The sequence below is a fragment of the Populus nigra genome, chromosome 12, assembly GCF_951802175.1.
Source record: "Populus nigra chromosome 12, ddPopNigr1.1, whole genome shotgun sequence".
Lineage (NCBI taxonomy): Eukaryota > Viridiplantae > Streptophyta > Magnoliopsida > Malpighiales > Salicaceae > Populus > Populus nigra.
The window spans coordinates 3793423-3816065 of NC_084863.1; the positions used below are offsets into that span (position 1 = coordinate 3793423).

Here is a 22643-nt window from a genome sequence, read left to right on the forward strand (position 1 = left end):
TTCTTTTTAATGTAATTTTATTTAGAAATATATTAAAATAATATTTTTTATTTTATTTTTTAAAATTTATTTTTAATATTAATTTATTAAAAAAAATTAGAAACAAAATTAACTTAGAACTAAAAATATTTAATTTTTTAAAAAAATATAGCTGAACAAGTAGCAAATTTGAAAATGAAGATGCCTTCTGTGCCCCGTTTTGGCCTTACAGCCTTGACTTGGAGTGAAGTATTAGACGACGTGCACTCAATTATTATTGCTAGTGGGAACCGAATTTGCTTAATTAAGACGTTATGAAATCCATGTTTTACCCAGAAGCAAATGAAAAACCAATAAAGGAATTATTTTTTCGTCTTAAAGTATAAGAGTATGTTTAATAATGTGGTAGCGGTTGTTTTTTAAATAATTTTTCATATTGAAATATATGTAAATGATTTTTTTTATTTTTTAAAAATTTATTTTTGATATTAACACATCAAAACGATCAAAAAATACAAATTATATTAAATTTTTTTAAAAAAAAATTTAAATTTTTTAAGAACAGTTTCTAAAGTAGCTATAAAAAAAGAAGCTTAAAATATATAGAATTAGGACCCTCGTCATCATTTCAAATAATGGAGCAGGTAGCTGTGAAGTCACACATAAAAATAAAAAATAAAAAAACTAATGGGGAACGTAAAATTTACACATTTTATTATTTATGGTGATAGTATAATTAATTTTTTATTATTAATTTTTTTATCCTTTTCAAATATATCAATGGTCTTTGTATGGCTATTCTAGTCTTTTCATGTAAGTTATTAATCATTAATTGTTAAAAAATTGACTGAGAATTTCTCATTTTAATATTTTTTAAAAACATTAGAATGACTTAATTCTCCTTCAAATAAAATATATTGAAAATGACATGCAATAATATTTCTATCTTTTTATTTTTTAAAACACATTAAAATAACAAATTTATTCTTTAAATAAAAAATTGAAACATGCACTAGGAGCCTTTTGATATTTTCACTGTAATTTCTTGTTAATACTATTTTTATGGAGAGCAATTTAGTTTTTTTTATATATAAATCAAGTAGTAATGGAAAATGTAACTAACACGTTGAAGGTGTCCGCACATTTAGGGTAGTGCGCGCAACGCCTCTCAAAAACCAAAAATACTTTTATATTTAATTAGTTAACTGGAACTGATTTTTTTATTTTTTTAAACTCAATTTTATTATTTTATATTTAATTAATTAAAAATTAAACCATATTATTTTTTCGCTCATGAAAAAAAGAAGTTATTTTCCAAGTTATCACCATTGGTTTTTTTTAATTTTAATTTGATTATTATTATTATTTATTTATTATCTAATTACAATAAAACAAGTTTATTTGACTCTTCCGAATTATAACATCATTGAGTTTTCTTCTTTATTTAAAATACAGTTGCAACATCTAAAAATGATTTCTTACAAAGCGCAGGCTCAGCTGTGATGTTAGAGCTAGAACCGAATCTCTGTTCTAGTTCCATGGATAAACAGAGCAAAATATTACATTAAGGACTCATCTGTAATTAACTCGAAAGGAGCCACTCACTACTGTGCGTGGAATTAAATGGCAGTAACGTAAATAAACCCATCAGCCTTGTTCAATTCAGGAAAGCAGAGTGTAGTATTTAACAAGAAGGTAGTGGTGAGTGCACGAGTCATGTCATATCGACTCTGTTTTAGACAACAGACAAATTTGAAATCCGATCCAACTCACCTGCAGAAGATCTCTCTCTCTCTCTCATGGTTTTTTTTCCCAACAAAAAAGCATAAAATGCTAATGCTGATGATCTCTCTCTAGTTTTTTTCTTTCAAACAATTAGTAATTACTAGAAAGAAGAGAGAAATGGCAGTTCCAGTAGAAGAAGCCATAGCAGCTCTCTCTACCTTTTCTCTTGAGGTACCCTCCCTAATTTATCTTGCACTCCGTTAAATCAAGCCAATTCTCTTTACTTTTTATTTATTTATTTTGTGTGTGTGTGTGTGGAAGGATGAGCAAGCAGAGGTGCAAGGAGCCGGGGTTTTGGTTTCATCTGAAAGAGGAGCAACCAACAGTCCTATTGGTATTTTTTAAAATTTTGTTTTAATTATTAATGCTAATTATGTGGTAAAAAAACAATAAATATATGTTTGTTATGGAAGGTTAAATTATAGGGATGTGTTGAATGTAAGAATTGAAATGGTGATTGCTTATATAGAAAAAGGAGCTCTTTTGTTAGTGTTACTAATTAGGGAAGGATGAATAGGGATTCAGGTGGAATTGGAAAGCTTTTTATTTTGGCATGTTTGGTTAAATTAAAAATTATTAGAGTTAGAAATTGGGTTTGGATTTATGTGAGACCAAGGATATAACAATCTACTTGTTGATACAAGGATTCTCTTCTAGCTTGCTGCATTTATCATTTTGTTTTGTCACTACATGATTACAAGCATAAATGGCATGTTTTTGTGTTGTCATTATCATAGTTTTGACATCTTCTTCTCATGTCTGTATGTTTTGTCTGATTTTTTTGTTTATACTAACATGGAGTGTGGCTTTTATGTTGCATGCATGGCCACCAGCATTGTTTGTGTTTGTCCATGCCACAACTGTCTCTCATACACAATCATTCTTTTTTCTTCTGTAGAGTATACTGATGTTTCTGCTTACCGCTTATCTCTATCAGAAGACACAAAAGCTCTCAATCAGCTGGTATGTGGCTTTTGTTTTTTCTTTTTGCCTTGACTTTTTTTTTGTAAGCACAAAAACTACATAATCAAACTATTTGTGTTAGTTTTTCTATTTGGTGTCATTGCATTTTTTTTTTATTACTTTATCAGTATAATTGGTGGTTTTTGACTTTAATTGCTGCAACATGTGCAGAATGGACTTATCCAAGAGGGGAAGGAGATGGCATCAGTGCTTTATACATATCGTAGCTGTGTCAAAGCACTTCCTCAGGTCTATTTTGGCTTCCCTTCTAATAAACACGGCCAAGGATTGCTTATGCACATGGATTGATATTTTCTTGTCAAGATCTATTCTCTTTATGTAGTTTCTTTTTTCTTTCTTTTGTATGCTTATGTGCAAGGTTGTGCCTTTGCCACATTTAAAAGCATATAACTTTTGGCTCTATAAACAAAATAAGAAGCTGCTGTATCTCACTTCCTGATGAAGAGCGAGAAAACTAACTACTCCCTGACTAATATGTATCGCTAGTGATTGCAGATAGTACAAAACTCTAAAGGTAAAAAGTTGCCATTTAAAAACATTAGTGGTGGATTTTACACTCTTTGACATAACATTGTGGTTCTGCAATAGCTAATCTGGCAACTTATGGTATTCACAGCATAGCTGTATCTATAGGATAAAAGACCACAGTTTTTATATTAAAACTGTGTAAATACATTGAAATCAAAATTTTCAATATAAATGCATCAACCTGATGGGCCTCTTTGTAGGTCCTTCAACAAGCATAGCTTGTCAAGGTTCTCATGCCTTCAGATGCTTGACCTCGTTGGAATCTAGCAGATTTTGCTTTTGATGATTTATGACTCAAAGGGGTCTTTCAATCGCAATATCATTGTAGCCTAATACTATATCATGTGTTCTGGATTATACTGGTTCATGTTTGACCTGTTTACATGTGGGGTTTTTGGAGTCCTGTGCTGTAGCAATGTTCTTAGTGAGGCATTTGAAACATTCAATTAATATGGAGGAGCAAGGAAAAGTTTTACAGTTTGGAGATTCACAAGTATGCACAGTGCTTTATCAGATTAACATAATCCATGAAGCAAGTCTTCAGCAATTAGTGGGCATGTTGGATGAATAGAAATGAACAATTTCCTAGTGCCTATTAGTAGAACATGCGCTCTTGATCTTTTCTTTCATGAAAGAGTATTTGAATATCATTAAATGATGGTCTGGATGAGCTTGAACAGCTACATATTATGTCCAAAAAAACCCAGTTATAGATAGCCAGTTTTCTGTTTATGATAACACAAATTGAATTCTTTTTCCTTGAAAGACATGTAACTGAATAACTTAAGTTTCCAGTTCCCTGCTCCGCCTATTAAAATACTTCTGACATGTATGCAATGTGGCAGCTTCCTGAATCCATGAAGCAAAGTCAGGCTGACTTGTATCTGGAAACATATCAAGTTTTGGACTTGGAGATGAGTCGTCTGCGTGAAATCCAGCAATGGCAAGCATCTGCTTCATCAAAAGTATGTGATTTCTTACCTTCTTTTCCTTTCTTTTCCTTATTGTTTACAGTATTATACCCTATGTGGTTTCAAACTCACGCTGTATTTTCACAATGTTGCAATATTATTTGCTGATGTAGCTAGCAGCTGATATGCAGCGGTTTTCTAGGCCTGAGCGGCGCATTAATGGCCCCACAATTACTCATCTATGGTATTTGATTGCTTTTCCTTTTTCTATTTTCCTCTTCCCATAACACCAATCATCTTTTTTCGTTGTATTGCTATTACCTCATTTTGAAGTGCTGGATGTGAGTCAAGTCAGCTCCTCAACACCACCCTTTGAACATTCTCCTCATCTTGAGATATCTTAAAATTTCATGGTGAACAAATGAACCAATGCTTCTTTTATTAACTTATTTTTTTTATATCCCAGGACCATGTTGAAGTTGCTTGATGTTTTAGTTCAACTTGATCATCTTAAAAATGCTAAGGCAAGCATACCTAATGACTTCTCATGGTACAAGAGGTATGCAAATTAAATAATTTGGGTCATTTATGCTGCCATACCTTGGTTACATGTCCTTTATGATGTTTGACATGGATCATCCAACTTCTTTATCATTTTTTTTTCTTCCAACTTTTGAAGCCATTTGGATGGGAATTGGCTGGCAGTCATTTGTTTTAATTTCTCTACATATGTTGATGGTCTTCGTTTGAACTTCTCAAGACAGAATATCTTTAGCATGATAGTTTAGTGATTTTAGGATTTGCTGCAGTCTTGTTTACATGGAGAGCAAAAGCCTGATCCATAACCACTACAGATCACACATAGAAATAGGTCACTAAAATTTCTCATCTCCAGAAACTTTGAATAATTTCCATAACACATACATGAGAGTATGAAAAATCTTAAGGGAGTTCTCCATCAAACAGAGTAGAAACTGAAAACAAGTATATGAGACTATGAAAAAGTGGGCCTCTGTTTAACTTCAATTTTAAAGCATTTATTTACACTACTCAGTCCTAAGTGTTCTAGCTTGAGCATCTTGTGGTCCTCTCCTAACCCTCTGCAAATATGTCTAGTTAAACTTCTTGGAATGCAAAACTTTGTTAATTTTGCAAATTTATTCCATGGATTGGTAAAGCTCAGTGGCGGTGAAAAATGTTTCTAATCAAATTCGATCTTGTGTGATGCGAACTTTGTATGTTCAAAATTTGTGCCTTTAATCATACTTTTTTACCAGTTCTTTAAATGCTGAATGGTGATTAGTTACTTCCTGCTATTAATTCATCTGAATTGTTCTCTTCTATACATATCTGTTAAACAAGCGTGGCTGGCCAAGCTACTAAATCCAGCTTCCCAAACGATACATTTTTCCAGTCTGATTATACCTGTTGGCTGCAAATTCTTACAGTTTTTTGGACATATTTAAGTTTTTTGATCTCTTTTTCACTCAATCTTAGAAGCATCGGCTGGCTGTTTTGCTATGCAGTCTAACACTGGTTCTTTCCTTTATTCGTGTCTGATTTTGACAGGACATTTACCCAAGTTAGTGTTCAGTGGCAAGATATTGATTCAATAAGGGAGGAGTTAGATGATTTACAGGTGTGAGAACTTTTCTCATGTGACCTTATCTGTCTTAAATGATGTTTTACCTTCTCTGTTTCTTGAAGTGCCTTTTTTTTTGCGGCAAAGTGCTGACATGATATCTGCTCTTATTTCACTGTTAATTTGATGAACTGATCAATATTAACTACTTTGTAACTCAACTGCTGCAGATATTCTTAAGCACAAGGTGGGCAATCTTATTGAACTTGCATGTCGAAATGTTTCGGGTGAACACGTATCTATACTAATTATTGATTGCCTTTCAGTGTGGCAGCACAGGAAGAAATGTTTGATTTTTTCTTCACACACAAGTTTACCCTGTTTGCATAAGTTTTTCCATGATGCCATTGTTCTGTTTAGAATATCATTTGTCTTGCTCTTCTTGTTGCGAAATCATAATTGGTATTACATCGAGGTCCTTGACTTACAATAGTGTAGAAGATATTCTTCAAGTTCTGATAGTTTTTGCCATTGAGTCATTGGAATTGGATTTTGCGCTTTTGTTTCCGGAGAGGCACATTCTTCTACGTGTTTTACCAGTTCTTGTTGTCTTGGCAACTTCATCAGAAAAAGACAGTGAGTCACTGTATAAGAGGGTAAAAATCAACAGGCTGATAAATATTTTTAAGGTATTCTGTTCGTATCTCTTTGTGCTCTGGTAATCTAATATGTCATTTTTGCCTGAAATTGCACAAAATATATTCTTTTTTTCTTCCTACTTGTCTGAAATCTAGTCATTTAATTGATATATTCTAATTTGTTTGTGATTTGTGGCAGAATGATCCGATCATTCCTGCCTTCCCTGATCTTCATCTTTCTCCTGCTGCAATCTTGAAAGAGCTGTCCATTTACTTTCAGAGATTTGCTGCACAAACTCGTCTCCTCACGCTTCCAGCACCTCATGAGCTCCCACCTCGGGAGGCACAAGAATATCCTCTACAATTTTATTTTTTTCTCTTTCTTTCTTTCATTTTTTTTTATCATGCCTCGCTTCGTTAGATTATTATCTTTGACAAAACAGGTATGTAAATTCTCTTCTTTGTGATGGTGGGGACAATGAGGTCTTCATCAGTTACAGGCCCTCGTGTCTGCACAATAGACCATTATTGCTTTGTTAGATCCATTTTGCAGTTAGAATAATTACTATCCCGTGTTACACTCTGTGGAACTTGTATGTGTAATCTTTGAAGCCTTAACATATTGTACTTATCAGAGGCATTATCTCATTGTTAATCACATCGGAACTATTCGTGCCGAGCATGATGATTTCACAATTCGTTTTGCTTCATCCTTGAATCAGGTGCTTATTCATTTTCACCACAAATTTTCCACTCCCTATTTGTAATGTGATTAGCTTTATCATTAGCTTTTTAATATGTGTTTCCTATCTTTTCAAATTGTGTACACAGCTATTGTTATTGAAGTCAATAGATGGTGCAGATGTTGACTGGTGCAAAGAAGTCAAGGGAAACATGTATGATATGGTTGTTGAAGGTTTCCAGCTCTTAAGCAGATGGACTGCACGAATTTGGGAACAATGTGCTTGGAAATTTTCTCGCCCATGCAAAGATGCAATTCCTTCAGAATCTAATGGAACCTCAGAATCATTTTTTGACTATGAAAAGGTATCATAGTCTATATTTGTGATTTTGGTATTGTGTTCTTGGTCTATTTCATATGCTGAAGGCTGAAGCGCAGTCAGCAAAGCTCACTTGAGGAATCCAACAACTTAGAACTAACTTAGAAAGATTTATTTGGGGTCATACTTGTGATAAATAGATTTAATATATTGCCTTGCGTCATACACATTGTCTAGATATTTCAAGAACTATTGCCTTGACTATGTAACCTTTATTGTTTGGTTGACTGGACATATTGTAATACTGAATTATCTTGCAGGTGGTACGATATAATTACAGTGCTGAGGAGAGGAAAGCACTTGTTGAGCTCGTTAGTTACATTAAGAGTGTTGGATCACTGATGCATCGGTGTGACACATTGGTAGCTGATGCCTTATGGGAAACAATACACGCTGAAGTCCAAGATTTTGTCCAAAACACATTAGCCACCATGTTGAAGACTACCTTTAGAAAGAAGAAGGACCTGTCGAGGTGGGCATTTTTAATCAGTATTATATCATTTGAATTTAGGGCAAATTTCTACTGTCCAAATTATTTGTTTGCTGCTAATAGGCAGTTAGGTTAGTGGCATTTCTTCCCTAGAAATTAGGGGATTAGGTGTAGAAATCAGGTTTAAGTCCTGCACTTGCTACCTTAAGGACAGCAGTAGTATTTTTCTGATCCGTAAAAAATTGAGGGCCTTTCTAGTCTGTGCAATTAGTGTAGTATTTTGTTTCTCAATGATAAAAGATGTTGTCAAGAGGTAAAAGAGTGGAAAATTACTAGTGATGGAGGATAACTTTTTTGAGATAAATAAACAAGAATCCCTCCATTCCGCTGAACACAGGCTAAAAACACTTCTCTAAAAGCCTCTGACTCAGTGCACTATAAAGTGGCTAGGAAAGCAAATCTGTCCCATTATAGTTTTCTGGAAAATAGATCAATTCTTGAACCAATCACTCTCCACGGGCATCATATCATTTCTGACATAGCTTGTCTTCGCCCTTGCAATCTGTAACCCTCCTAAAGCCCATGAATTCTGTTAGTAACAATTCTGCCACGTCACTGTGATACCGATGCTTGCTTGGAAATGGGAAAATGTCATTGGGAATGCTTTAAATGTGAGACATTACTGGCATAAGAGAGTCAGGAGCCACATCCAACAAAATTCTCTACTTTTCTTACTAATTAATATGTCCAGGCAAACTGTTGAGATGTTTTAATTTGCTAAAAAAGACAGTCTGCATCTAAATGGTTTCCACTTGAATGTTTCAACTGCATATTTACTTTATTCAATTGGTAACTTTCAGGATTGTTTCTGACATGAGGACTCTTTCAGCAGACTGGATGGCAAATACAAACAAGCCTGAATCTTATTTACAGTCACATGGAGGTGATGAAAGCAAAGGGAACTTCTTTTATCCAAGGCCAGTGGCACCCACAGCCACACAGGTTTTACTCATTTTACCACTTATTCATGCTTTACATTTCCTGTCAAGATATAGCAGTTATAGTTCTTAGCATATAAAAATATTGGATAAGCGAGCTCTGGAATAAAACTAATATGGTTTGGTTCTCCGTCACACTGTGAAGCTTTGGAAGATAGAGTGATTGAGCAAAGATTAAGGCATACCATCACTTCTAAAAGATTTGGTCTATGACCAAGGAGATTAATTATAAAGTTGTCTTGCTCAGATGTTTGATGAAGGCTTTTTTTTCAAAGATAGGCAATTCTCTTCTTGCATCACATCATGCTGATCCCCTTGACATCATATACAAAGGTATTCTTGAGGTTGAGAAGTCAAGACAATCCCAGTTTCAAGAACACTCCTTGCTTGTTAAGCAATGTACAGTGTTCTTTATCAGCTCAAAGGAGGACAGACAAATGAATTGAGTCTTAAGAAGTGAATTGACGCAACCAAGGTCTTGCAGAAACAGGATACAATTCTCCCTTCCCAAATAAAAAAGAGAGAAAGTCTTGTAAAATTTTCTGATAAATTCCTGAACACTTTTTCCATGCAAACCTCTTTCCTTGGACACCCTGTGCTTGGAACTGATAATCAATCTCCAATGACTATCTTCATCTGCAATAGGCTTTTGCAACCAATGAAGAAAAGCATATTAGAATGTATGAGTTATTAAGTCCAACCACCAGTTTTCAGAGGGTGTTTGTAGATAGATCATAATTAAACTACTGAATAAAATGTTAATGTGATTTTGTGATCTGCTGTGGAATTGAATCCTTTATCATCTCTCTCTGTTTTTTTATCTGGTTTCCTTTCTTCACTCATAATACTTGAATTCAATCAATTTTTTTTATACTAATACATTCGTAGGTCTAAGTGACACCAATTCAGAAGGAGCTGTGGATATTGTGAGACGGGGACCAGCAATAGGGAGTTGGATTAAGATAGAATGTGGAATAAGACTGGAAATTTCAAAAGTTTGGTTGAGGTGGTAGAGGAGGATATAATCAGAAGACTTCAGTGTTTAAGGGGGTGAAATCTCCTTCCAAATTTTTATTTTGGTCATGTCACCCAATTCTTTGTCTATTTTCATGGTACCATCTTCCTGTGGACAAAAACGTTTCCTGCCTTCAGGTCCACTGGACTGATGTTATAGACAGTAATTTCTTGGTGTAAATCTATCGCTATATCTATGAAAATTTTGCATGTTTCCATCAAACAAGCCATTTTTCATTTTTGACATAAAATTTATTGTAAATTATATGCGTCTTGTGCAATCACACCATGCATGCCTTCTGGTTTCCTTCCTTGCCAATCATGTGTTTATGTTTTGAATGAAGAGTTTGGATTAAATATTGTCATTATTTGCATACATATGCTCATACTTAATTAATATCATCGGTTTTCTTTGTTCAGGTCCATTGCTTGCAGTTCTTGATATATGAAGTGGTGTCTGGTGGTAATCTTCGGAAGCCTGGTGGACTCTTTGGCAACAGTGGGTCTGAGATTCCTGTAAATGATTTAAAGCAGTTGGAGACCTTCTTTTACAAGCTTGGCTTCTTCCTGCATATATTGGACTATTCAGGTTAGTTTCTTATCAAAATCTCTTTTCTTTTTATCAAAAATCTCTTCTTTACCAGAATAAGAGATCAGCCTATTTAAATGAGCCAACAATAAGTGAAAATGATAATGAGTCATAATGGTCTGGGGTTTTATAACAGTTCCATATATAAGGTATAATGGTCTGAGGTTTTATAACAGTCCCATGTATAAGGTCAATAAAGACTTTCTTCCCTGATATTTTGACGCCAAGTCTAGTTGCAAACTTCTTATGAATTCTAGTATGCAAATCCTTATGAAAAACTGTGAATGGCTACAACATTTTCTGGAAAAATAAACTCATAGTAAGCATATGAATCAGAAGATTCTTCACAAAGTATGATGTATCCTTAGAATTCTAGAAAAAGGATTTCTTTTGCAGTCTTGAAGATCAAGAAGACAACCCAAATCTTAATATCATCCATTTGATATCTTGGTTTTTTTTCCATAGACCATCCTAATAGGAGCATGGCACATAATTGTCCCCTTATAGAGGCCCTTAGCTGGTAAGCCCTGTGGACACCATAAAAATAAAAGAGAGAGAGCGCTTCTTCATTGGAGACTCTTTGCTTTTCACAGTATTGAAAATGCTAACTTGGCATATTGGCAGCATATCCATGTTCATGATGCCTTTGTTTCTTTGAGGATAATATAGCTAATTGTGCTCCTGTTAGTGTTTTATTGGTTCGAGATAGGTGGAAAATGAAGTATACTGTCCTTTTGCTGCACTAAATTTCAAGTACTATATACTGAAGTTTAACAATTCTGTAAATGTTTGCAGCGACTGTTGCAACATTGACAGATCTTGGTTTCTTATGGTTTAGAGAATTTTATTTGGAGTCATCTCGTGTGATTCAGGTAAGAAAACAGGATTTCTTGTGGACCTGCTATAGTTTATGAAACTCTTTAACACATGGGGAGAACAAGTCTACCTTACTAAATTGATGTTGTTGAGAATTACTTTGTGTCAGAGTTTTATTATGGCTGAATTATTCTATTAACTTGGAAAATATTTCTTGCTTTTGTTTAGACTGAATTGAGGGAATCATCATCAGGATAGAATACTGAGGAAGTGATTGACTTGGTATAAGGGGCTTTGTTGTGTTTCTGAACTCTCAATTGGAAACTTTATTCTTTTGCTCCATTGTTCAACTCTTTTTGATCAATTTTTCTTGGGGTTTGAATCTTGTTGGCTGGGAAAGTTATTCAGTTTCATCCCACTTCAGATTAAACTAAATTATATTACTTTGGTTTGCATCTGGTCATGAATTGGTCCTTTTTTCCTTTTATGGAAGCACCTGTAATGACTTCTGGTGTCTATACATGGATTTAGACATTTATTAAGAAAACATTATGATATAGAAAGCAGCATGTGCAACTGATTTTTACTGGGGGAGTAAAAGTGAGAGCTTAGTTTAAATATATAATAGTGAAATTTCAATTATTTTTCCTTTCATTCACATTTTTATTCATTATATCACTTTCTTGATTTGTGGGAACTTGTTTGTTATCCATATGCAGTTTCCTATTGAATGTTCTCTTCCCTGGATGCTGGTAGATCAAGTGCTCGAGTCCCAGAATGCAGGTCTTCTTGAAAGTGTTCTGATGCCATTTGACATCTACAATGATTCAGCTCAGCAAGCTCTGGCTGCCTTAAGGCAGCGATTCCTCTATGATGAAATTGAGGCTGAGGTATATTATATTTAAGCATTTTCTAGGACTAATTCTTTTGCATCTCTTGTTGGGAACACATGCATTTCCTAGTTGTCATTTGGTAAACTGGTGGTGGCCTGTTGATTCCCTGCCCACATCTCAGGTTTGTTATTTCAGGATTTTCGCTCTAACTCAGTGTAGTAAGTTTTTATAGGTGGACCATTGTTTTGATTTATTTGTTTCAAAACTCTGTGAAATTATTTTCACTTATTACAAGAGTTGGGCAGCAAGGTACATGCTTTCCCTTCTTTCTATAGTAACGTGTACTACTGGAAATACAATGAACTAAATCATCTATCTTGTTGGTTTGCTAAATTCTGCAGTGAACTACTTGATCCATCATTCCTCTTTGCCTCAGACAATAGAGAAAAATATTCTGTACAGCCTATGAGGTTCACTGCACTATTTAAGATGACTAGAATAAAGGTAAAAGTATAGTTTTCCATATATTGTCAATGATTCACTGCATTTATGTTCGCTGATGTGTTTGGTCCACATTTGTCTTGTGAAGTATCATTACCTTCTTTCTCCTTGGCAATTGCTAATAACAATCTGAAATTTGAAATATAAATCATATTTTGTTAAATTGTGTGTTAAAGAATAATATAAATCATATCTTGGGGCTTCACTTAATAGCATAAGTTATTGGGTTGAGATGATTATTTCACATGATATAAGAGTCTTGTTGACAAAGTGGTCACACGTTCGAATCTCATCTCTCATTCTATTTGAGCACAAGGTGGTGCGGGTCTGTGCAAGTTTCAAGCTCAAAGAGCTTAAATTGAGATAGTTCTTTGACATTTTCCAACTTACTCCCTAACCAAGACTGAATACCCCAAATTAGGGGATTATTTCACAGTTGTTATTTCTCAGCATAGGATTGGACCATATATCTTTGCTGTTATTTCACATGTTTATAGTCACCTCTCTTTTTATGTTCTTTTGGTCTGAAGTAGAATAATGGTTTAGACCTGTTTCTCTGACTCTCCCTCTCTTCTTTTGGATGTTATTGTGTACAGTTACTTGGGAGGACCGTTGATTTAAGAAGGTTGGTTTCTGAAAGGATGAACAAGGTTTTTAGAGACAATCTCGAGTTTCTTTTTGATCGTTTTGAGTCTCAGGATCTATGTGCAGTGGTGGTAAGTAGATTGTTCTTGTGGTTCTTATTATTAGTGGTAACACACCTATCATGTTATCATATCAATTAAAAATAAAGTTAGTAGGATGTAGAGTATAGAAGTGTCCTAGCAATCAGCCTGACTTCAGGATGCTTTAACATGGTTCCTCATGTTTCCCCTTTCCTGTTGTAACCTTAGAAGATGCACCGTTTTATTTTGCTAAGCTCATGTACTGTTTTTGTATTATGGACAAAGTCTTGCACATTGAATGGTGCTAGCTGTTCAGTTCTCACATATTAACAAGCAGAAAGTTAGATATGGATGTATGTATTTTTATAGCTGTCTTGACCTACCAGATTGAGCTTTTAGAATGAATTCTCAAATAATATCTCCATGAAATTTCTTTTTTCATGGCTCATAAAACAAATAAATCGTTTATTATTCTGATGGAAAAACAAATGCCATGATTTGGTTGCAGGAATTAGAAAAACTTGTGGAAATCTTAAAGCATGCCCATGGCCTGCTTTCAAAAGATCTTTCAATAGACTCATTCAGTCTCATGTTGAATGAGATGCAAGAAAACTTATCTCTTGTGTCATTTTCTAGTCGACTTGCTACTCAGGTTTGACAAACTCTTTCTGACTTTTATTTTATTGGCACATCCCTTTGTAATATTTATGCATAATCATTTTTCAATCATGGCGCACAATCATGGTATTCTGGGAAATGTTGCACTCTAATCTCTGTTATGTATCTATCTTCAAAAATTAATATTTTAGCAATGTGGATAAGCTGATTGCAGTCTTTCGTTTCCTAAGCATATACATTCAATGGACATAGAGCAAAGAATTAATATTCTGTTTATATAGATTTGGTGGCATTTTGCATCATTAATTTTGGTGTGTAATATGTAACCTCTCTTCTGTCTCTGATTCAGTGGAAGAATTAATGTAGAAATTATCATATCTGATGTGCTTATTGTTCTTATCCTTGTTTTTGAATTGAAGCTGGAAGAGTCTCGAGCCAATTCAATAGCATTTTTGGCTTTAGGACCTCTATATCTTGTCCTTGTGTATGGGTTGTCCAAGGGAGACTTCTCATGTATGTTGTATTATGGGATGATTGAGCTTGGAAATTCCCTAGTCTTGTATCTAAAACAAAGCATGGTGAATATTTTTTCTTATCATTAAAATAAAAAATGTAGCAACATTATGATCATAATTATTAAACCTGACCTGGGTGGCGGGTCACGTGCTGAAAAATACAAAAGGATTGCCAACAAGGGGAGGACAAGGTTTTAGAAACATTGAACCCACAATTTGTTTTGATTTCTTTGGCCTCCAACAACGATTTTGTTGAAGACCTTGTCCTCATCCAAGATCCTTTCCAAACGATTAAAGTGGTTTGAGTTCACTATGCATGATGGGTCCTTTGATTTCATTGGATCCTTTCCAAAAAATTCCTCCAGTTTTTCTTTAGCGTCTCAATTTGTTGAGCAGACAAGCATCTTTTTTTGCCCATTATTTAGTACTTGCCTACTATAATTATCTTCGCATCAACCTAAGAATTAAAACATTTGAAGATCCATGGGGAACAGAAATTCAAGATTTGTGCACAATCAAGCATATTGTTATTGTTCTTCTAAGTCAACATCCAAATCAACAACAGCTGGGCACTATCTTCCAAAGTTCTGGGACAATAGGTGTAAGATGCTTCACTGCATTGGTAATTACAATCTATCCTACTCGTGTTATTTATAAGCCCTCAATTGTGAGGGGAAAAGAAAGTGAAGAAGATGCAGAATGGGAACTGAAGGGAAAAGGGGATTTGGTGCTTTGCGTGGTGGCTGTTGGATTTGGGAATTAGGGGTTTTTATCCTTGATTCAAAATGGCGCTGCTTAAAAATATAGCGGTCTCACCTAGGTTTCTTCAGGTTGACTTGGTGGGTAGCCTGGGTTTGACCGAGGTGAATTTCTTAGAGGGCTTTTTAGTTAACTTGGACCAATCTAGGTCTTGGGTTGGCTGGGTCCCAGGTTAGCTTGTCGGGCCAATTTAGGTTCTATAACCATGATTATGATATTTATTAAAGGAAAAATACATCTCAGGCCAATTCATTAGCATTTTGGCCCGAGGACCTTTAAGTTTTGTCTTTGTGTATGCATTGTCTAAAGCACACTTCTCGTTTGTTTTGTATTGTGTAACCTTGGGGATTCCCTAGTCTTGTGCCTAAAAAAATGAAACACGATGCATTTTTTTTCTTATTGTTATATGAAAAATGAAAGAAAACAAATAATATTTATTTAAGGAAATTTCCTAAGAGTGTAATTTATTTTATCCTTTGCTTTCCCAAGGAGCTAGTTTTACTCAAATCAGTTTATTGGTGTGTGTTAGATTTGGTCAGAGATGCAAAATGATTTCCTGCCAAACTTCATCCTATGCAACACTACTCAGCGTTTTGTCCGATCATCAAGAGTTCCTCTTGTTCCTATGCAAAAGCCGTCAGTTCCCTGTGCAAAGCCTAACTTCTATTGTGGTACTCAGGTAATGAACTAGAGTTATACACTATCATTTGATTGGATTTTACCAATATGATGCTATTTTTGTTTCTCTTGATATTTTCTGACTTGCATTCTCATTGACTATTATCATGGCAGGAGTTGAATTCTGCGCATCAAAGCTTTGCGCGTTTGCACAGTGGGTTCTTTGGAATTCCCCACATGTTTTCTACTGTTAGACTTCTAGGATCCAGATCATTGCCTTGGCTTATCCGGGCGCTGCTAGATCATATATCAAATAAGGTATGTGATGCTTTTGAGAAGAGTTTATTTTCATTTATTAAAACTAAATTTCATGAAAAGATGGATCTTGTTACTATTTGTATGATTTCATTTGAAGCTGTGTGGACAAACACTATCCTTTTTGTTTCATTGAGATTGAGTCTAATGTTTCATGAATTATGTGTTTCAGGTAAGTACACTTGAACCGATGATTACTGGATTGCAAGAAGCGTTGCCAAAATCTATTGGACTGCTCCCTTTTGATGGAGGAGTCACAGGTAAATGGTGGTGTCATGATTATGCATGTGTAATACATTCTTCTTCTTTCATACACTGCTGGAGGTGTTAAATAGGTTGAAAGAACTTGAGTACAATGTAATATATGCACGTGTACATGCATGCACAGTTACAATATATCGACATACATTTTATTAGGGACAGTGAGTTGGAGTTTATGGGTGTACAGTGTACTTTAAGGGTTAATGTTCATTTGGAGAACTCAAGGAAGAATCTGTTGCAAACTTTACCACATCGCAATTCCAACAACCACCAACCTTGAGGATCTTATGCACTATTTTATTGTTAGTGAGAGAAAAGCCAAGTGAGTGCCTAGGTGTGATACATATGGTGAGAGCTTCCTCGAATGTGAGGTGCATAAAATCTGTTTAAGTGATTTCTAAGTGCTGTAGCTATGAGGGCTTGTCTCAAGTGTGTTTAATTGTCTTTTTTTCATCTGTGGATTGAATATTTGCATTGCACATGGTATTTACTTAACAAGTGCCTGCTTGCATCACTTTTTTTTTTCTGTGAATCTACTGATATCATGAATGCTTTATGATGCTGAATTTTATGCATGCATCTCTTGCTAATTGAGCATGCTTTAGGGTGGGAGGATTCGAACTTTTGTGCTCATTTCTCCATTTTACATGTTTAATTTCCAATCCAGGCTGTATGAGGGTTGTCAAAGAAAATCTTAACTGGGGAACAAAATCAGAGCTCAAAGCAGAGGTTCTTCGAGGAATAAAGGAGATTGGCAGTGTGTTATATTGGATGGGGCTTCTAGATGTTGTATTGGTCAGTATCCTAGTTTCTTCATTTCATGATAATATGAGAACATGTCTAGACTACTTATGCTTGCTCTAGAGGGTAGCATTGGAGTTTAGTGGACTCATATTTTGACAGGGTTGCCATTCTATCCCTTGAAACAAGAATGCAAAATTATACGAGTACTTTAAGATTCTTGGGGAACTTATGGGTTAGGGGAGTATCACACTGTTTAGACTATGGAGAATTAGTGGTGTAGACTTAATCTACCAACTCATCATAGACAAGGCTAACAAAGGCAAGACATATGGACAAAGTCACACATCATAATGTGGGACCATTGAATTTTTTTATCCACTTGTCTTGTCTTATTGGCATAGCCTATATGGAAGTTGCTGGACGAAGTCCATGCAACTGTTTTTCCTCATTATGAGCTTCTAGTTTACATGTTTACATCGTAATGGGACAAATGCTAGGTAGACAAAAACAGCAATCAAATATTGATGAATTTTGTATTTCCTCATTATGAGCTTCTACCGATCAGGGGTGTTTAGTTGGTGGTGAGGAATTTGGCATGTTCATCTTAGATTAGAGACCTGGATGTGGACTTGATATGCTCTTCCTAAAAGTCATTGGACCAGATGTACAAATCTCATTTCACCATCTATCTTCATGAATGGTTATACTTGTAACTCTTGTTCTATTGTTGGGAACAACATCCTAGTGGGTATTAATATTTATCGACACTCTTGTTTTGTTGTTGTGAATGATGTGCAAGCAGATCCAAATATTATATCATAAAGCCAAATGCTATTGTTGTAACTCTTGTTCTATTATCAGGGCGTGCATCTCTTGTAAGAGCCTGGGACAACCGGGGTTTTACTCGCTCACCTGGACCCACAAAGTGCGCTTTCCGGGGGGTGGGGTTTCCTCGAATCCAAAAAAAAAAGATCCAAATATTATATCATGAAGCCAAATGCTATTGTTGAACCGATGTAGTATCAACATTGTGTATGATTAGATCCTAGACCAATCTTATTAATGGAGGAAAATAATTATTGCACATATTTAGTTGTATAAAACATTTTCTTATAATAATGCATCACAGAAGCCTGGAATCTATCTCAATTTTATTTGTAATTACCTAAGGAATGTAATCTTTGGTTTTTTAAATGACTGTTAATGAAATATAAGATGAAAAAATATAAAACCTGAACTAAGTTTTTCATGTACATTAATTTAGCAAGGCAAAATGCTTGCCGGACAGGCTAATGAACATGCCACAATATATTGTTTAGTATGCAAAACTGTAACATAGCTCACGACCTCTGTTGTGATTGGAAACCATTTTTTCTTACTGCCTCTTATAGTTGTTTTTCATGATTGACAGAGGGAAGTTGATACCATGCATTTCATGCAAACAGCCCCTTGGTTGGGCTTGTTTCCTGATGCAGATGGTCAAATATTGCTTTCACAGGATGGTGGGGATAGTCCTGTTGTCAATCTTTTCAAATCAGCCACCGCTGCAGTCATGTCCAACCCTGGTTGTCCAAATCCAACATCTTTTTATACCATGTCAAAACAGGCAGAAGCTGCAGGTGCATTATTTATTTCACTTCAGATGGTTTATTGCTGTTTGTTTGACCAACTTTTTAGAGACAAAAACATACCAGTTCTTTGATAGTATTATAATAGTACTTTTTATGCAATAATAGTAGTTAATTACTCTAGTTTGATGTCTGTTATTATATTCAAGACGTGTTCCCTTCATTTCTTTAATTTTTAAATTAACAGTTCTGGTCTTTTCATTTTACTGCAGATCTTCTTTACAAAGCTAACATGAATACTGGAAGTGTGCTGGAATATGCCCTTGCTTTTACCAGTGCTGCATTGGATAAATATTGCTGTAAATGGAGTGCTGCTCCCAAGACAGGGTTCATTGACATTACAACTTCAAAGGATTTTTACCGTATATATAGTGGCCTTCAAATTGTAAGGAATGACCTTCTACAAAATATTTTTATGATAGCGTCAAACTTAGCCAATGCATCTGAACAATAATCATCTACAGTTTGTCAAGGTATTAGTTCATACACCAGACTAAGAGAATCCACCTACTAGTTGATAATAACTTTTCTAGACAGCTATCTCTGTTAAATGTGCTGTGGACTCGCTTCTCATTACTGTGTGTTTTTGGGCCAAAAATTTCACATGAACTATTTTATTTGATCACTAAAATTAAAAACAGATGATAGCCATCCTCGGAGAATGAATTATGACAATCGTATGGCATGCTATTAGCCAATCAGAACGTCTAGTCATGCTATTTTTCATTATTGTTGAGCAAATAACTCATGTTTAATAGGACGTACATTTTAGGCTATTTTTAAATGTGTCGTATATTAGGAGTTATAATTTTTTTCAGAAAATAATGTTTCCAATTCATCATTTGAATCTTGATTTGACAACCAAGCTAATAAGGTACTAGCTCCCTGCCATGTGGTACCTCCTGATGAGCAGCCATGCTGGTGTTCTAGGGGGCTGCAATCCAGGTCAAGGCCAAGTACTACACACATCTTAGTACTGAACGGACCCTATCAGATTAAGCGAGAACCATTGACTTGAACATTGTCCTTGCTGTATAATTGCAACTTTGATATCTGGAGCTAACTACATTTGTGATCTAAAACTGTTAGTTGAGCAGGTGGACCAATTGTTTGATTAAGAAATTTAATAGTATATTGTGATCAAACTGCATGAGGTCTCGCAATTAAATACTATGGCTACTTAATTAGAAGGATGATGAATCTTTAGTTTTACCTCTAATTTAGCCACTGAAGTATGTTAGTTTAATTAAGTAATTGAGGATATCTTCTCTCTACTAATCCGTTTTGATACTTGAGTTGTAGGGACACCTGGAGGATTCTGTTCAAGTATCATCGAATTTTGAAGTGTTGGGTGACTCAGTTGCTTGGGGTGGTTGTACCATTATCTACTTGCTTGGGCAGCAGATGCATTTTGAACTCTTTGATTTTTCGTATCAAGTCCTCAATGTTGCAGAAGTAGAGGCTGGATTACTCACCCAAGCACATAAGAATCCCCATGTTGCCCAGGTATTGAAATTTGCGTTTATACTTGATTTTTTCTGTACTCATGAGTAGTATGCCTGTGTATAGAAAATTATTGTTTTATATTTAAAATATTATTTTCCGCTGCCGGGACTTCAAGTTGGATTCCTCATTTGATTGAATTGCAAGCTGTGCTATAACTGATTCTGTGTGTAAAAGTCGTTCATTTATTTTGTTTCCTTTTCTTTTCTTTCTGCTCATACTTGTCATCAAGTAGGATTTTACTCATTATGTAGGAGTTAAATAAATGGTTGCACATCATTATGTTCTACATTTTAGCTGTACTCTAGGTCATTAGGGTGCTTTTATCAGACTTTGATGTTTCTGAAGAACGTCAATTCCTTCTGTCTGCTTTTCATTTGCAATTTTGTTGAGCCTTGATTCCACATATCAACTTGGCTTGCTAGCATTTATGTCGCTCAGAATCTAGGTTGCAATTCATGTTTTAGGGATGGGATTTGCCCAGCTAGTCTGACCATCAAACTGTTAATTTATTATCCATCCAATTGTGCAGACCTGTACATGATTTGCCTGATTACTAGCACTTGGACAATCTTAGTCATAGTAACATGCATATTGAACAAGTCATAATTCTCAATTGCAGTGAGTGGACTCATATTCTGAATCAAAACTAATCTCTCAATCAGGAAAATCTAAAATATAGTAAAGAAAATATGATGATTTATAGTCCATAACCATAGAAATACAGTGCTTCCTTCTTTCTGAAGAAAGAATTGTAACTAGTAAAATCAATTTCTGACTTTGATTGTATTTAAAGTACAATGAAAACAGGGGAGTGATTCAGCTGCTTCTAGCCTATTAACTTTTTCTATGTTCCGATTGATTAATCTGGCTGCCCTCTTCTTTTGCAAGGGATGGGAAACCCTATTAGAAGCAATGAAGAAAGCAAGAAGGTTGAACAATCATGTTTTCTCAATGCTAAAAGCCCGTTGCCCCCTCGAGGACAAGATAGCTTGCGCTATCAAGCAAAGCGGTGCCCCTCTGCATCGGATTAAGTTCGAGAACACTGTTTCAGCATTTGAAACATTGCCTCAAAAAGGTGCCTGAATGAATCTTACAATCCCCCCTTCCACTTCTGATGCTTTGTCTCAGTCTTGCAATGTCTATGCATATAGGGTCATCAAGCTGTATTTTGGTTATCATTATGATTATTAAGTATCAAATTGAAGCTGCTAATGTGTTCCCTGACCAAAATTACGAGAGATTGAAATCAACTTGTATATTCTCCATGAACACATTCAGGGAGTTTCCCACCTTTTTTGTATTTTTAATGAAAATGACCAGTGTTGACATTTCTTTCTGATTTGGCCTAGAAATTGAGTGTTTTATTTAAACAATTTTGCTCCCACCATAGATGATTGCCATTTTTTTATGTTCTTGAAGCACAGAAGTCCAAGACAGGGAATAATTACAAGGGAACCTTATTTAATACCATAACTTAACTACTGCTGGCTCGCCACCCAGACAAAGAAGAATTTGCAGAAGAAATATATAAATTTGAAATCAAAGAAAAAAAAAATCCAATTGTAATTATTTTCCTGAATGAAAATATCTTGTGTTCTGACAACTGTCCTGCTTTGATCTAATAACAAAAATTAAAGAAAAACAAAATAGCGTATAATCTAAGTCAATTGCAAATATGTTCAGAATGTTTGAATTATGTAGCTGATTTTTTCAAAGACGATTGGGAAAAAAGACCACCTGCATGGTCTCAAGAACACGCACATATAGTTCGAAAGGTTGGAAAAAAAAAACATGTCAAAACTCTTCCATGTTTATGTATAATTAACCCCTTAGCTTTTCTTATAGTAGAAATAGACGCTTGAATAAAGATTAGATGAGAAAGAACAACTAGTTAAATATCATCTTGGTAAATTACTCCACCATAAAATAAAAAAAGAAAGAAATTTTCCTTCAAACAATATCACTAACTTGCTATCACGGATAATAATATGATATTTTCTACATAATCCATTGTATTTTGTTTCTAGAACAATAAAATGACCTAATTACACTTTAAAAAAACTTGTATTCAGAGTCTTTTCCACTTTTTTATTTTTTTCTGGGATGGTGAAATGACTAGATTATTTTTAAAATAAAAATAAAGGTATTAAGCTGGAGTTCAAGAATTTTTATATATATTCAACTTGGTTTTCTAGTTATAATCAAATAGAGTAATAGCACTTTAATATTTTAATAAATATTAAGTATTACTTTAAAAAAAATGGTTGGCATTAGCAAACCAGCTTGTAGGAGTTCTCAATGCCTTTTAGATGGTACATGTTGTGTCATTGACAATCAAACGATGATTTTCAAGGCGGCGTTCAAT

The 22643-nt window shown here is 34.8% G+C and overlaps 1 protein-coding gene across 3 annotated transcripts; it reads left to right on the forward strand.

Annotated features, from left to right (window-relative positions):
- Window positions 1-1683: 1683 nt before the first annotated feature.
- On the forward strand, window positions 1684-21615 carry LOC133669382 (protein PIR-like). 3 transcript variants are annotated; one of them, XM_062089487.1, is made up of 30 exons: window positions 1691-1935; window positions 2026-2098; window positions 2663-2727; window positions 2899-2976; window positions 4122-4241; window positions 4361-4431; window positions 4654-4746; window positions 5757-5826; window positions 6000-6064; window positions 6263-6458; window positions 6607-6758; window positions 7036-7129; window positions 7239-7454; window positions 7729-7940; window positions 8759-8900; window positions 10331-10499; window positions 11295-11371; window positions 12035-12205; window positions 12381-12457; window positions 12550-12652; window positions 13246-13365; window positions 13823-13966; window positions 15736-15885; window positions 15999-16142; window positions 16312-16399; window positions 17068-17195; window positions 18556-18763; window positions 18985-19157; window positions 20075-20278; window positions 21167-21615. In XM_062089487.1, the coding sequence occupies exons 1-30, from the start codon at window positions 1882-1884 to the stop codon at window positions 21359-21361; spliced, it is 3852 nt and encodes a 1283-aa protein (XP_061945471.1). In that variant the 5' UTR covers window positions 1691-1881; the 3' UTR covers window positions 21362-21615. The 3 variants fall into 3 exon arrangements, 2 of the variants coding, with proteins under 2 accessions (XP_061945472.1, XP_061945471.1); XM_062089488.1 differs by lacking the exon at window positions 21167-21615 and having other exon boundaries at window positions 1687-1935; window positions 18985-19245; window positions 20075-20213; XR_009833889.1 differs by lacking the exons at window positions 18985-19157; window positions 20075-20278; window positions 21167-21615 and adding an exon at window positions 18006-18085 and having other exon boundaries at window positions 1684-1935; window positions 18556-18694.
- Window positions 21616-22643: the final 1028 nt, after the last annotated feature.